The sequence below is a fragment of the Cryphonectria parasitica genome (assembly GCF_011745365.1).
Source record: "Cryphonectria parasitica EP155 unplaced genomic scaffold M406scaffold_7, whole genome shotgun sequence".
NCBI classification, from domain to species: domain Eukaryota; kingdom Fungi; phylum Ascomycota; class Sordariomycetes; order Diaporthales; family Cryphonectriaceae; genus Cryphonectria; species Cryphonectria parasitica.
Window position 1 is genome coordinate 2,434,626 of NW_024468915.1, and position 16,019 is coordinate 2,450,644.

At 54.4% G+C, this 16,019-nt stretch overlaps 4 protein-coding genes across 4 annotated transcripts; 3 read left to right on the plus strand and 1 right to left on the minus strand.

Annotated features, from left to right (window-relative positions):
- Positions 1 to 45: 45 nt before the first annotated feature.
- M406DRAFT_347660 (family 31 glycosyltransferase) lies at positions 46 to 2,391 on the minus strand. Its single transcript, XM_040922317.1, has one exon. It carries the CDS (start codon positions 1,956 to 1,958, stop codon positions 420 to 422), a length of 1,539 nt encoding a protein of 512 aa, XP_040773750.1. The 5' UTR covers positions 1,959 to 2,391; the 3' UTR covers positions 46 to 419.
- A 2,323-nt stretch (positions 2,392 to 4,714) lies between these two features.
- On the plus strand, positions 4,715 to 6,037 carry M406DRAFT_341920 (glycerol-3-phosphate dehydrogenase [NAD+]; the record flags this gene model as incomplete). Its single annotated transcript, XM_040921715.1, has 1 exon — positions 4,715 to 6,037. One exon carries the CDS (start codon positions 4,715 to 4,717, stop codon positions 6,035 to 6,037), a length of 1,323 nt encoding a protein of 440 aa, XP_040773751.1.
- Positions 6,038 to 11,001: 4,964 nt separating this feature from the next.
- M406DRAFT_30528 (uncharacterized protein) lies at positions 11,002 to 11,362 on the plus strand (the record flags this gene model as incomplete). Its single annotated transcript, XM_040919315.1, has 3 exons — positions 11,002 to 11,057; positions 11,156 to 11,263; positions 11,332 to 11,362. Coding segments are annotated over 3 exons (195 nt in total), but the record flags the coding sequence as incomplete, so codon positions are not given.
- A 1,103-nt stretch (positions 11,363 to 12,465) lies between these two features.
- M406DRAFT_264927 (uncharacterized protein) lies at positions 12,466 to 15,929 on the plus strand (the record flags this gene model as incomplete). The annotated part of the gene is made up of 8 exons (XM_040917705.1): positions 12,466 to 12,612; positions 12,695 to 12,976; positions 13,034 to 13,148; positions 13,211 to 13,269; positions 13,326 to 13,660; positions 13,728 to 14,034; positions 14,091 to 14,934; positions 14,998 to 15,929. The coding sequence occupies 8 exons, from the start codon at positions 12,466 to 12,468 to the stop codon at positions 15,927 to 15,929; spliced, it is 3,021 nt and encodes a 1,006-aa protein (XP_040773753.1).
- Between the last annotated feature and the right edge of the window lie 90 nt (positions 15,930 to 16,019).

Consider the following 16,019-nt stretch of genomic DNA (forward strand, 5'->3'; position numbering starts at 1 on the left):
TGACCCACAAACGCCAGTCTCACAGGGCAGCGCGCCCTGCAAATTCAATGTTGATATACTTTTCATGGTAGATGCCTATTGACAGTATTTCAGACCTTGGCTTCTGTACTGATTTGATATGTACCCTGGAGATCTCGGTTCTTCTTCTCTCCTCTCTCCATTCCTCAGTGGGCATTCATTATGTAACCCACTACAGCATGCCAGACGCGAATACGCGGTATGAGGTAGAGACGCCAGACGCCACGACCGAGCAACAGCCAAAGAAAATAGCAAAGCCAAAAGGCTAGGAAAAGACAAAAATGCAAGACGGAAACCCACTAGGTGCCCAGAGCTGTCCACCTGCACCTAACACACAGCATCTGCAGTCACAACGCCCTGCCGTAGGTACTTTGAGGTGTGGAAGAGACAAACAGCGTGCTTCAATGAGAGCCCTTGCCGCTCGGATCCCACAGTAGCTCTATCACCTCGTCCATCTCCTCGCCGCTCTGCCAGTCTCGCTTGTACACGTAGATCTGCCGGAGGCGCCCGTCCGCAAGCCACTCGGCGTCCTTGAGTCGATAGCTCCTTTTCTCATGCTTCTTGAGGGCCGGGCGCAGCGGCCCGATGCTAAAGTCAAACTCGGGCCCGTGCTGGTTCCACGTCGCCTCCATCCAGTCCAGGTTCAGGTCCTGCAGGCCCTTGCGGTACAGCGCGATGGAGTACCCGTTGGAGAAGAGGGTGTCCTCGCCAAACTGGAACCGCTGCAGGAAGCAGTCGCCGCACAGCTTGGCCACCTCGGCGATCCGGAACACGGGCTCCTCGTACCAGCTCTTCCAGTGGTGCAGTGAAAGGGGCTTCAGGCCTGCCTCGAAAAAGCCAGACAGGTCGCCCCTCATGTCCTGCTGGTGCAGGCCCGGCACCAGTGTCAGCTTCGTCTTGGAGTGATAGTACACGCAGTCGCGCAGCATGCCGTCGCCCGACGGGAGGGCGGCCTCCTCGAGGCACTGCTCCTGGAAGGGTTCCAGTTTCTTGGCTAGCGGCACCGACAGGAAAACCCCGGCACCCCCGTAAGCGAAGAAACCCCACGACCGGACCGAGTAGAAGTCTTCCGACAGCTGGCCCAGCCATACCTCCTTGGTGTGGTCGTGGACACTAAACGCATCGCTTAGGGCATAGAGCGATGGGAAGAACGTGTCATCGTCCAAGATGCCCACCCATTTTGTCTGCGGGCCGATGTTCTGCACGGTGGGTCGCAGGGTGATGAAGTGGTTTTGGTCGATGGTGAGCTGTGGCTCGCCGTGGACGGTGATGAGCTTGATGTTGTGTTGTTCAAACAGGCTCTCGAGGGCGGAGAGGTCGTGGAGGGCGTGGTCGACAATGACAGCCACGAGGGGAGCTCCACTCCCAGCCAGCCAGTGGTCGAAGGCGGGTAGGGCCTCGATCATGCGGTCGTGGTATGTGGCGACACCAAAGATGAAGTGCTCAAAGGTCTGCTTCGGGTAGGCAGGAGGGACGGGGATGGTAAGTGGCTCGCAGGGGAGGGATTCGACATGGGAGCACGAAGTCAGGTTGATGGTAGTCCTGTCGGTCATCAGGGGCGTATCGAGCCTGGTGATGGCCTCGCGGTCGATATTGCTGGAGAACTTGGGCGTGACGCAGCGCCTGGAGTAGAGGATGTTGTCCGTCAGGCCCAGTTCCTGCCGCCTCAGGAACTCGATGTCTGGACTGCACTGGCCCGGCGCGAGGGGCGGGCGCAGCGTGCTGCCCCCAGGCGGGGTGCCGAACTTTGCCTCCTCTTCCAGGGCAGCCTGCGATTTCTCGGCGCCGTTGCCACCACCATTGTCTGTGCCCGTAAGCTTGGTCGTTATGGAGCTGTTGAGGGCGGCGTCTCGGAAGCGGGTGGATGAAAGAAGGAAGAGGCAGAGGAAGAGGACGACAACGGCGGGAACAATGCGGTGAAAGCGCTGTGGTATGAGCATGGCGCTACCTTGTCATGTCGCACGGTAAGCTCGGCACTCGAGACGGCACAGCAAGGCTGGTCGAGCGCTGGTCGAGGGAGGGGAGGAAGAGAAAGTGGTCAGTTGGTTGCGTGGTGGGGGTGCAGCCCTTCGATGGTGCTGGCAGGACTGGACGACGTCGTCGCCAGCGATTTCTGGCCAAAAAAAACCCAATGTCTGAGGTCAGTGCCAGTTCTGTGTGTATCGTCGATTGAGTTGGAAAATCCTGCTCTTGGCTGTAGTCGACAACAGAGCAATGGAAAGCTATAAGCGCAGTGCGACGAGAGGCGGCAAGTGGGGGGAGTGAAGGATGATGAAATGGAGAAGGTGAGACGAAAACAAGGCCTCAACAACTGCAGCGGGCAAAGAGTGACAAGTGATTGGCAGTGGATCGTAGGTGCCAGGGGAGAAAGAGGGGAAGTTATTTCAAAAGTGATGATGTGTTGAAGGCCAAATTGATGGCGTTCGCGACGAGTGGGGACTATAAGTGGCAGTCGACCTCTTGTAATCAGAGTTTTGGAATTTGTTGCGGATACAATTACGCATCATGTTGTTGATCGCCAAAGTACTGTGGTACGCACTGCTGAATGTACTATGTAGACTTCATCATACTATGTAGTTTCTCCCTTGAATTTCGGTGTCTGGGTACCCCTTGCCAGGGGGGGGGCGATGGGGACTGGGAAGACAGGTCCTCTCGCACCGTCGGACTGACCGCAGGCCGACCACACCCCACCCATCAACTGCGGCAATCCGGCTGAATTCCAGTCTGCTCTCCTCGTTCGAGATAAGCTGCGAACGTCTCAGCCATAGTGGTGCGGGGTGGCGTTGAACTCGGAATAGATCAGGCCCTGCATGCGTGGGCCGCCTTGGTCTCATTCCAGTCAATCCTAAGAACACTTTTCCGTGATGCATTTCAGGCCTAGTCTGGGTCTGAGGAGGGTACGTCAGGACTCTGACAGGCCGCGAGGTGTCAGAGTTTGCTGGGACTGTAGAGTGTCTAGATGGCCCCTGTCCAGCCTGTACATAGTATAATGCGGTCCAGAGGCCAGTACAGAAAGCCCCATCTGCCACCCACCCCTCCCGGCCCCGCTGACGACTCAGCAGACAGTACAGTGTTTTAGTGTACTATGGTACATATAATTGCAGCCGGTACTAACGGTACAACGCAGTACCCTTACCCGGTCCTTAGAATCTCTGCTGACCACCGCGTATCGATTGAGGACGAACTCAAGTGCTAAGTAATTCTCAAAATACTACGTGCTGCTCGCATGAGTGAGACCATGCTTATCCGTGTACACTTTTCGTGACCCACACCATATGATCCTAGATATAAAAAAAAAACCGCTCAAAATGATCTTCAATGATCTCCATCACTGAATGCATATCTCCTTGGTTTGATGTTCCGTCTCGCGGTCTTCAGGTCTGATGTTACACATACCTGCTATATGCTCTGATTCTGCACACTGACGTGTGCATAAAGCAGTTTTATCTACTATTCATATTGCGTTGAGATAGGGATGAGCGATACTGGAACGTAACATGCAAACACGTCTTTCAGCTAAAGTCGGTATCGCCGTCGTAATGGAGAATGTGTATCCTCAGGCATTGGGTAGTCAGTCGGTCGCGTGAGATGCTATCCATGACATTGATGGTAAGTATATACCTCTGAAGCACGAAGCCACCGCTGAAGTCCTGCCGAGGACGCCTTCGAGCCTTGTGATTTGGACCACAAAAACATGCCGTGACCTCGACTGTTTGAGGCTCAATCTTGGGTCCTTGTCTATCACATGTGACGGGGCGGAAATTATTGAAAATACAATTGAGGCGTGAGATCAAATATTATATGGGGACTTTCACATGCTTTCTTTACTGCACGTCACAACAAGGGAAAGACACGGCCATTCCCGCAATGTAAGGTCGCACGCAAACCTCGAACCTCGCCATGTGCCTACGTGACACCTCGCATGTAAAGATATGGACCATTGCAGGCCCCAGACATAGTCCACTGGCCTCGGCTCAATGTCAGTTGGTCACCTTGTTGTTGCGATGTGAGCCAGGAACGACGAGCAGCCTGCAGGTTCAGCGGCAGGGTCCGCAGAGGAGTTAAGACTAGACTTTATTTTTGTATGTAGATAGTCTAGCATCAGAGGGTTCCTGCCTATCGCTGACCCCCTGATCGACCTCGGCGGTAGCGGTAGGCGGTAATGATTCTGCCACCTCTTGCGTCACTTTTTTTTTGCTAGGGAAAGCTCTCAAGACCCCTCGCTCCTTCATTCAGCACACACAGCTCGGTCGGGTGAGACTGCAAGGCACGAGACCAGAAATTGACCTGCACCTCCCCTGACTGAGGCGACACCAAGACGGAGTGATCGTCCTCCTCGTCCTCCTCCTTACATATATAATCATCATCTTGTCTACTCGTTATATTCACCTACTGCTTCTTCCTGACTGTTTTGATGCATGTCTTGCGCATGACAGCTCGGATCAACTTCACTTCTCTCGCTTCATCAGGTTCCTCTGTCTCGTTCATCAATAAGTCTGAACTTCATCGTAAATTGCTATATCGACAATCAAGTCCAATACGTCTCCCTAGGCACATTGCGCCGTTGTGTACCGCCGCCCTGAAGGAGAAGAAGAAAAAGCGAAGCTCCCCAGGCTTAAGGACTGTCACCCACCCAACAGCCCTCGCCCCTCTCGCTCCCGGTCTCGGGACCACATTTGGACCGTCAAGACGCACGATGGCTTCGCTGGGCGCCCCTTATGAGAAACGGCACAAGGTGACCGTCGTCGGCTCTGGCAACTGGGGCTCCACCATCTCCAAGATTGTCGCCGAGAACACAAAGGCGCACCCCGATATCTTCGAGACCGAAGTGCAGATGTGGGTGTACGAGGAGGAAGTTACCATCCCATCCGACTCGCCACACTATGACCCCTCGGTGGGCGATGCGAAGCAGAAGCTTACGGGCATCATCAACAAGTACCACGAGAATGTCAAGTACCTGCCCGGTATCCGACTCCCGGACAACGTTGTTGCCAACCCCGACCTCATCGATGCCGCTAGGGACTCGACGATCCTCGTCTTTAACCTGCCGCACCAGTTCATCGACAACATCTGCAAGCAGCTGCGTGGCCACATTGTCCCCTATGCGCGCGCCATCAGCTGCATCAAGGGCGTGCACGTGTCCGACGACGGCGTGTCGCTCTTTAGCGAGTGGATCGGCGAAGGGCTGGGTATCTACTGCGGTGCGCTGTCCGGGGCCAATATCGCCAACGAGATCGCTGCCGAGAAGTGGTGTGCCACTACCATCGCCTACGATCCTCCTCCTGTCGATGCCAGCCGTAACCCCACGCCTAGGACGCAGAGCCCCGCCGCTAACCAGGCCAAGTTTGACCTTAACATCACGCCCATCAACGTCGACAGCGCCTTGGCGCACAAGGACGCGAGGGGAAGGACAAGCAAGGTGAAGCTCACGCCGGTCCCGACCGAATTCCCGCCGCTGGACCACAAGACCTTCAAGGCGCTCTTCAGGCGGCCCTACTTCCACGTGCGCATGGTGTCGGATGTGGCGGGCACGTCGCTGGGCGGCGCGCTCAAGAACGTGGTCGCGCTCGCCGCTGGCTTTGTGGTGGGCAAGGGCTGGGGCGACAACGCCAAGTCGGAGATCTGCCGGCTGGGCATCGTCGAAATGATCAAGTTCGGCAAGGAGTTCTTCGGGCAGACGGTCAACACGGCCACATTCACTGTCGAGTCGGCTGGCATGGCCGACTTGGTGACGTCGTGCTCGAGCGGACGCAACTTCCGCTGCGCCAAGATGGCCGTCGAGCGCGGTGTCAGCGTCGAGGAGATCGAGCGCACCGAGCTCAACGGCCAAATGCTCCAGGGCACCTCCACCGCCAAGGAGGTGAACAGCTTCCTCAAGACGAGGGGCCTGGAGCACGAGTATCCGCTCTTCACCGCGGTTATTGGTATCCTGGAGGGCAAGTACAGTGTTGACGATATCCCGGAGCTGGTGTCGGAGTCGGAGGACTGGTACCTTGATGGAGACCTGGTCCGGAACTAACGAAGACGTGTGAATGACTGAATACACAACGATGGAATATAGGATAGAGGGGGATTTCTAGTCAGCAGCAGAAATCCTATATACCACCAAAGTAGCCGGCGTGAGTAGCAGCAGCACGCATCACATAAAATATTCAACAGCGGGACAAGCAATAATAAAGTCACCTGGCCACCACCGCCACGTTTCCACGGCTACCTACTACCAGCTTGCAGGCTGTAGTGGGCCTGTAATTACTACATAAAGTACCCATGCAGTAGCAGGGACAGCTGCCATGTTAGACTCGGGATGGACAAACGTGTTCCCGTCAATCATCATTCGACGAAACTCGTATAGGGGGATAGTCCGATACGAAAAGAAGGTTAGAAAAAGAAATCCTACAACAACAAGGAAGAAGAAAAAGTAACTTGGTGATGGGCGATGTGACATGGGCATGGGTTTGGGTTTGAGTTTGGGATTCGCGTTGGCGCGCGTTGCTTTTCCCCTCGATTGATTATGGACCGCGTGAAGCTCTCTATTCAACGCGAAACGGTCATGAGGGGTCTAATGTCTCCTCCTCCTTTCATGGTTCTATAGATTCCCTATTTGCTTAACCTGTTCCCTTCAAGTTTCTACTCTTCTTTACATTCAACAAAATCACAATTGTTACTCGGCGTAGAATCCCCTGGTACTTGGCAGTACATACATAGCCATTTTCCACATCGACCATGGAAACTCATGCCCCCTCTTCCCCTCGACGCCCCAAGCACTGTGCCATGGCAGGCTCCAAAACTCATCGCCATGATGGTCTCCTTTCTCCTGGCACATCTGCCAGAAGCTCAGAGGCTGGCGACATCATAGCCCCACGGCCCCCCAAAGCCCGCAGCTCCCACCACCTTGGCCCGTCTTCTCCAGCAGCTGCACACTCGGGTTCCAACCATCATCACCACTGTGAACCACCATCAGGAGAATACCACCCGCCACCTTCTGAACCAGCTTCAGCCTGCAGGGAAGCTGCTCCTGTTCTAACTGCTCCTCCTCCTCCTCCTCCTGTTCCTCTTTCTCCCAGAACATCAAAGGGCTGCCCCAATTTGGGCGCCTCAATTGAAACAAGCACTCTGAAAGAAACAATGCCTCCTCCCAAAACTCCCCTTCGCCTTCCAAAGGGCTTTATCCCCCTCCCGATCCAGATCATTTCCCCGTCAGAGCGCAATAACGACCACGAAGCCCCCTACACGACCCCGAGAGCCCAGCCCAGATTCGCCTTCACATTGAACCTCCTGCCCCAGACGCGCATCAAGGAGATCGCCTACCACGCGGCTGAGTACGTCAAGAGAAAACTGAACGCGTTTGTCGACGAGACTCGGCTCGAGGCGAGAGATAGGGATGGGCATGTCTTCACAGGGCAGGAGACCTTAGCAGATGAGCTAATGAAAGGCGAGACGGTATATCTGCTGGAGAATGGGCGTGATGGAGAGGCTAAGAGGGAGAAGTCCCGTGGTGAGAAACAGGGCTCAAAGCCCATGAGTAGGGGCCGTGCTGCCTCGCGGACACCATCGACAACCTCGAGACCATCGTCTGTGAGAAAGAGCAGGGCCAAGTCAGAACCGAGGAAGACGCCTTCCGAGAGAGCGCTAGAAATCGCACAGGGTCGCGTCGTGCCAAAGACGGAGCCGAAAGGGAGCCTTCTGTCGAGTAGCACTCCCAGGAGAAGAACGCCACTGCCGCTCGATATCTTTGCAGCGCAAACCGAGAATCAGCATTTACCCTCGACCGAGCACTCGCAACAGCCAGCTACCTCTACTCGCGCGCATCAGCACGCACGGTCGTCTTCAGAGCATGTGGCGCGACAACCTGGTCCCATAGTCGACCTAACAGATGGGAAGGCCGTTGCGACGACCGCCAATGCGTCGCAGCGAAACCTACGCCCACCATCTTCTTCACCCACACTTCCGGTGCAAGATGTGGAGCAAAACACCTCGAATTCGCAGGTCGCACCACGACGACCACAGCCATCGAAACAAGTTCAGCCTGGACCAGTCAAGACTTCGTTTGGATCGAACCGCAGCAAGGCATCACCGCAGCCCAAAGCCCAGCAGATAGCACGTTCCCCTCCACCCTTGAAGTCGCTCAAGTCAAACTTGAACCGGAAATTTCTCGACGGATCTCAGCAACCCCCCAAAAAACTGCAATCCAAACCAGATCCCTACGATCTCAATGCCGCCTTGGCAGATGAGGCCAAGCCCACTCCTAGATCAAGAGACATCATGTCTGCTTCCGTTCGCAAGCTAGGCGGTCCAAGGAACCGACCCGCAATAGGTGAGCTGTCTAAGATAGGGCGATCACAGCCAGGCGTCGACCACACATCTTTGCCGACCCGGAAATGCATCGCACCAGTTGATCAGAAGGTCATTGCGTCCACGCCGAAAGGACAAGCGCAGTTACCGAAGCATGCATGCGCAGCCCCTTCATCCGCAAGCAACCAACTCCCTTCCTCACCGACCGATCATATTGCAGCCGCACTTGCAAAGGGTTATGCGAAGGCTCATCGTCAGCCACATCCAGAGTATATCGTGATCCCAGAGACAGACGATGAGACGGACGAGCGTGTGTTGCGAGGCGCGTGTGATCGATTTTCTTCTCCACCAGCCGGTCAGACGTCCTCCGATGGATCGCTGCCTTGGGCTAGGCCCCCGTTGCGTGTTTCGAAGGAGGAGGACCCATTCTGGTCTCTGAGGACCGTGGGACGCCAGCGTGGAACGCTTGACGATGATAAAGCTTCCCGACGACAGACCGAGCTCATCAAGAAGGATACAGAAGCTGGTACTCAACAACTGCTGGCTCTGGGTAATGGAAAGGTCTCAAGGAGGGCCAAGGGCGACGCAACTGAGGTTCAGGTGCTATCCGACGAGGACGAGCAGCCTGTTGCTCTGAGCTTGCAGCCCAGGCCCCCGTCCAAAGCCACGCCGTCCAAAGCCACGCCGACAGCGAGGGTGGCCAAGTCGCCAGTGGTGGTGATTCATGACAGCTCGAGTGAGGAGCCAGTCGATGATGAGGTTGACCACAATATTGAGGTCATTCATGACAGTTCGAGCGAGGAGTTGACAAATGAGATTGCTCCAAGCGATTGGGGCTTTTTATTCTCAAAGAGGGATCAAGCCCCCGTTAGTGATCAGTTGTCCTCACGTACGAAGCGCGCCGAGGTGGCCACTGTTGATGGGCCGAAAAGTCATGATAAGAATGGTGATGTGTCAGGAAGAACCGACAGCACCGCAGAGCTACTTCTCGATGACGAGCTGCCTATGGATCCCCTTCATGCGACATCTGGTGATGACGGGTGCGAGCTGGCTGCCGGTGATGAGCTACAGAATGACGATTTAGGCGCACACGCGGGCAGTGCAAAGCTTCCGATCGAACCTCCATTCCCAGTGGACGACCTTCTCAGGACAGATCCACTGATGGAAACGGACGACTTCGACACTCCACCATCTGCCCAGGTTTCCAAGCGGAAACGCGAACCACCCAGCGACGATGAGAAATCGGGGAACGAAACAGCCAGAAAGAGGGCCAGAAAGGAAGAGAAGGCCGAGCGGATTAGAGAAGAACAACAGCTTGAAATGAGAAGGGCTAAAAAGGCACAAAAGAGGGCTAAAAAGGCGGAAGACAAGGCGGAAAGAAAGGCAAGGCTGTACGAAGAGCACAAGCGACTGGCACTGGAGCAGGCGCACCGTCGTGCCAAGGCACTGGAGATTATTGTCTCGTCGCCGCTGCGAGCAGCTGAGATGGGGTTGGAGCTCTCGGATGGAGATGAAAGTGGCCAAGAAAGCGGGCTGGACCAGAACACCTCATCTCTCGAGGCTGTTGGTGTGCCCTCATCGTTCGAAGGCAGCGATAACACCGACTCCCTCTCGAGTAAGGAGTCGGAGGGGAGGCCCTCGTGGCGGAAGCTGAGCAGGCGGCAATTCTCAGCCTCGGAACAAGGAGAAAGCGACACGAGTCCTGGTAGCGGTGAACGCAGAACTACCGCCACTGTGACACCTGCCCTGCCTTCGGCTGGCCCTGCGCAGCAGGATAGGCCCGTGGGACAAACTGGGGCACCATTGTCTCAACGGCGACATTTCGACGACTGGGCCTTTTTGCATGAGAGGCTTGGCCAGGGAACATATTCGTCATGGCAGGTGCACAACTCTATCCACTTGAAAATGGTGCATGCTGGTCTGCAGAACCTGGCTGCACTGGCCCCAAATGCTATCCGCGACAATGCATCCATGGTAGCCTCAAAAGAAAGCCCGACCGTGAAGGGCAGTATACAAACAACCCTCCCCAAGAATGGCGTCAAACGAGATCCTACATCGCCTACCAGCTCACTCGTTTCACCTCCACACCGGGCATCTGGTGGAAATGAAGATGGAGACCATGGCCTGAAACCAATGCGATCAATCGAATCCTCGGCACAATCAGGTAAGGGGTTGACGGCGCAACTCCCAACAACAAAGAAGCCGAGGAATAGCGGGCGTAAATCAAGGGCCAGGAAGCGGAGCTGGCGTAAGAAACATAACCCAAAAGCTCACAAGAAACTTCGAGAGGTTTTTGAGAAGAAGGGCGGGAAGCAAAAAGACTGAATGGAGGAAGGCGAAAGTATGTCACGAACCGGAGATGGAATGAACATGAAGGCATGGGGAGTGCAGAAGAGGGAAACAGTGGCTTTTAAGAGAACATGTATTAGTACTTGCAATTGAACAAAATCATTTAAAATACACCAGTCGGTCATGCAGAGTAGGAATTGAGATTGGGTGAGGATCAGGTTGGGCAATGTTGGCGTGTGGTTGTGTTCTGGAGCCGGCGCTTATATAATCCTCTTCATCATCCCTGGCTCCTTGTGCCCCCCCAAAACGTCATGCGCTTCCTCTCTAGCAGCAAATTGCCATCAACCCTTCCTTTTCCCTCAATACCTCACACAACCCAAATGCACGGCAATAACCAACAAGATGGCCGCCCCAGCTGATAAATCCGAAGATCCTTGGAACGAAAAGACCAAGGAAAAGTTCAACAGGCAAGGCCGGCTCGCCCTCCACATCTTCATCCAACCTCGCACACACGGCAAGAACTGACTGAACTGACCATGTGCCTCTCGACGAACAGCAAAAGCCGGAGCGAGTGGCTTGACCCTTGCCAGGAGGCTGCATCCAGGAGCATCCGCTGCCTTAACAGAAACGGGGGAGACAAGGCTATGTGTCAGGAGTACTTTCAGTATGTCGCATCAAAAAGCTGAGATGTTGAGAGGCCATGTTTGATATGGTGCTAATTGCATTGGGCAGGGCGTACAGGGATTGCAAGAAGGAATGGGTGAGTGAGATCTGCACGCAACTAGAAGAGGGCATGCAACTGACAACAACTCAAGATAAATAAGCGCAAACTGGAGGGGCGTGGTGGCCTCTTTGGTTGAGGTGCTGAGTATCTCCTATCCTGCAGACCAACTCCTAGCCACATCATCAGAGTTCAAAGCGTCGAGGCCTGCGCCTCCAATTCAGAGCCACTGAGTGCTGTGGGGCAGACCGTGTAACTGTGAAGTAGGGACCGCCACCTATTGGACGTGGTCTTCCCTCAAATCATTGTACTCATACTCAATATACCACCCCATCTCTAGTGATTACTTGTAAGGGCCGACAAAAAGACCATGGTTCCAGTGAGAATGACACCAGCATGGGAGGAGCTGTAGAGGATAGGTCGGTTCAATGGTGTGATCAATGGGACGGTATGGTATAGTAAGATCTTGAGCGCTATCGTCTCATCACTTGGAACCTCGCGCAGAGGTTGGAAGCTTCTCAGTTGTGAAAATCAGGCTGTAGCTGTTCAGGTGGGTCGGAATGCACCATTCGACGGGTGATAGCAAATCAGGCATTACTGCTGAGATTTGCATGTGAATGTACATGCAAATTGTTCCTCTGCCGTAAATTTGTTTTGAAACTGTTGTTTTGTTACCATTTCAATTTTTCTCCAAATAGAGAATACAATTAGAGATGCAGTTGGTGGTTATGAAAATGGAGTTCAGAAGTAGGAGGCAGTTGCATTTAGCGTGTCTGCATGGTCTGCACGCACGGGCCACTGGTGATCCTGGCCGACCGTACAGTGAAGCAGCGACTAAAATCTTCCAACTGATGTCAAAAAGGCTGGTACACATTTGCAAAAACGGCAAGAGGTCTGGCAAATGATCCTAGAAGCCTTTGATTTTGATTGTTTCTTATTCCTGCCCTGTTTGACCCGCTCGCACGACCTACATACAGGCCGGGCTTTGGTGCATCCGTTAATTTTTCTCTTTTCTTTTTTTTTCTCTCTCTTGCCTTGGGTCTAACTGCAGGCGCCACTAAGCAGTTGCTTGTACCACCAGCCAGCTTCACCACTAGCCAACAGCGAACTCCGGTGTCGGTTGCTCCTGTCTGCGACGACACAGCATGTCCGCCTATAGCAGGCACTACAGGCCTGCCCTCAAGGACAGCGTCGATGTTCAGCTCCAGGCGGCCTTTAACGAGGGGCAGTGGTCGTCAGTCATCAGGCTCGCTGCTCAGCGCTTTAAAAACTTGAAGGATTCTTACTATGAGGTGTGTGCGCGTGTGTGCACTTGTGTCGAGCAATGCACTTACATATTCAAATGCCCCATGGTCTAATCTCCATCATATGTAGGCAGTCAGGATCTGTGCAGAGTCCCAGACGGACGCAGTGACGGAGAAGTCTGGCGTCGTGACAGCCGTCAATGCTTTGGTCAGGGACAAGACAGCCGCGCTGGACATCGACATCATCGAATTATACGAATGGGCTCTGCAGGACTCTGGCTTCCCCTTCGACTACTCTAAGACCATCGGAACACTTCGTGCAAGGGTGGCCAAGGCCAATCCCTCCAGCCCTGTTGTTCTCGAATGTCTCGAGGCGTGTGTCTTGGCGTGGGACCTCGTTAATGCTCAACAGGTATGACTGCGTTTCGAATACCAAGGTCTGTGACTACCTCTAAACTGACGGGTTCAGATTGCTGCAACACTGGACAGAGTACAGACGGGAAAGAATGACGGCAAGAGCCTGTACTGGAGCATCACGCTCACACATCTGCTTGCTGCAAGTCGCTGCCCCTTCCCACGGCCAAGTACTCGCCGCGCTTCTGCTGACAACACCAGACAAGCCCACAATGCCCTGAGAATATGTCAGCAGTATTTACCAGACTGGCTCGCATGCAACTGGAGAAGGCTGCCAATGCCACCACAGCGGTACGGCATATGGTTTCTTGTGCGTCTGACTCGGCCCTCGCTGATTCTCTGAACAGGCTGCCACCGGCAAGGTACCCACCCGCGGCTTGAGGGAGGAGGAAGAAATCAACCTCTATTATCGGATCATCGGCAAAGATGCTTATCTGAAGTCGGTGGCCGACAGAGACAGTGCTATCAGTGTTTTCAAGCAGTTCGACCAGGGTCGCAAGCACCTTCTCATCGAGACCCTGAACTCCTTTGAGGAGGCTGAGGACTGGGACAATGTCTACGACCTCTGCAGATACGCTTTGAGCAGGCAGAATGAAGACGGGAACCCTTCTTTCCTCGCATTCGACATGCGCATATGGAAGCTATTTGTCAAGGCAGCATCCATGAAATCTGACGTGGAAAGGTGAGTGGTACACTACCATCGTGAACTCACCAAAACAGCCTTGCTAGGATACTGACAGCTGGCTCAGTGCTTTTGATGAGGCTGCGACGACCCTGGACAAGTTTGTCTCGACAAAAGGCACCGTGGCGCCCATGTACAAGAAGAACATTGGTCTTGTAACTCTCGAGCTTGCCTTTCAAGACCCCTCCTGCTCAGTCCTCGGCACTACCGGCCCTGAGAGACCTTCGCCTCGTGTCATCACACTCTACTTGATCCTAGAACAGTCTCTCTCTCAGCGGGCCGCCTTCGATGATGTCAAGGAGTACGTCAGCCAGCTCTCAGGCGACGAAGCCAGGTACTTTATCGACAACTTTTCAAGAACGCTGCTGGCGAAGGTGAGAAACTGCGATTTGCCCTACCTGTTTGCCACTGATATCTGACAATCGCCCAGACCTCCGATGATCAGAGGAAAATATTGGTTCGCGTACTGGAAGTTAAGTTCCGGTACCTCCTCACTACGTGCCCTTCGATATTGGAGCATGTCGTTGTGGTGGGCGACGCTGAAGAGCCACAACTCAAATGCAAGCTCTGCTCCGCCCTGACAGATAGGGCCTGTAGAGCATGTCTCGAGGCTGTAGCGTCTACAGCTCTGTCAGCATACAAGGTCGTCGAGAAGAACCCGGAACATGCCAAGGGACTCGACAAGGACCCTCAAATCGATCTCGCTTTGGTTGCTGCATCAGCGCTGCTCAAACTGAGTGGCCTCTCGCCCCGGCCCGTTCAAACAGTCTCGGCCAGACTGCCACGCTTGAGCAACACCAACGTGTCCAGATTGCTACAGGCCGTCGTGATACTTGCCGCACAACTCACAAGAACAACCGACGAAGTCCCTCTACGCCTCGTACTCATCCAAATCTACCTCCTCCTCGGCTGCGGGTCTCTCGCATATCAGACTTGGCTGCCCATGGACATCAAGAGGACTATTCAAGACGCTCTTAGTCCGCTCTTCTTTGATCGGATCTCGAGCATTTTCCCTGGCCTATTCCAACAGAGCCGCACCCCACCAACAGAGCCTTTGACCTCGTACTACACCGCATGCCTACGCGAAGACTCCCCGGTTAGGATCTGGGATGCCTTCAAGGCAGGCAGCTATACGTCCATCCTAGGCATGGCGGAGTTCTCAGACAGGCTTCGAAGGAGTTGTACCTTGGCAATGACGGTCATTGAGGAGAGGAGGGCAACTCGGGCCTTAGGCGGACGGCTTGAAGGGGGTATCCAGCAGGCACATCTGCTGCGTAAGTCTAAATTCACCTTCTTGACACACACACACACGACAGCTGCTTACTGACCTGCAACAGATCATGTCACCGATGACACAAGATTCGTCAACGCCATCGACCACGGCTCATTTCCTAACCTCGAGAGCCCACAAAGCGCCCCGCTCTACAAAATCGTAGAGTTCGGACCAGACCTCTCGTCTGAGCGCTGCCGCCTCGCTCTCTTGGCCGAGCAATTCCTTGACACCGTCACGTATAAACCACCGAAAGATTACAAACCTAGTAAAGTTAACGAGGTGGCGCTTAGAGACCGCGCGTATCTCATCGAGACATCTGCTCGCCTGCACGAATCTATCTCCTCCATCCTGCTCAACATCTCTTCTAGTATCGCAGGGAAGCTCACTGGCGCCGAACACCACTTCTATTCTACCGTTAGCTTCCTCTCCCTACTGCTACGCACGGCACTCGAGACGCCGAAATCCGTTCCTCAACCAAGGAGCCTATCCACCATCACCACTGGGATCAAGTCCGTCCTCGCATCGCTCTGGACAGACTTTGCCTCTGTACCACCGCAGCTGGCTAGCTTGGACGCGGGCGATGTGCTTGCGTCTCTGACAGACCCGCACACCTTGTCCATCGTGCGCGAGACCGCGCTCGTTATCAAACAGACAGCTACCCTCATCCTGACATTCCATGCAGCCGAGCAGACTCGCGACCGCACTGGTTCATCTCATCTCCACAAGGATATTGTGGCGGAGGCGAAGGGTCTGGATGAGCTTGCGACAAAGACGCTCTCGGCGGCGAAGGAGAGGGTGAAGGAACTGAAGAATATGCTAGGGCAGGGAGGCTGGCTGGCTCGCATCGAAGGGTGGACGTTCCCTGAGGGCGAGGACGCGTTAGGCGAGATGATTAGGGACGTCGTGGGCGTCGGGGATGTGGAGGATTGGGCTGGAAAAGTGGTGGAGAGCTGGAGGGACGGAGTAAAGGGGTTTGAGGTGGTGAAATGGGAATAGATATGCTCCTCCTTCTCTAGAGCTAAGGAGGAGTGTTTGATGTGTCTCAAAGGGAATGATCCGAGTTACCTCGTTTATCAGATGACTAAG

Excerpts from the sequence above, each read along its gene's own strand:
- M406DRAFT_347660 (XM_040922317.1), bottom strand. The coding sequence starts at position 1,958 with ATGCTCATACCACAGCGCTTTCACCGCATTGTTCCCGCCGTTGTCGTC.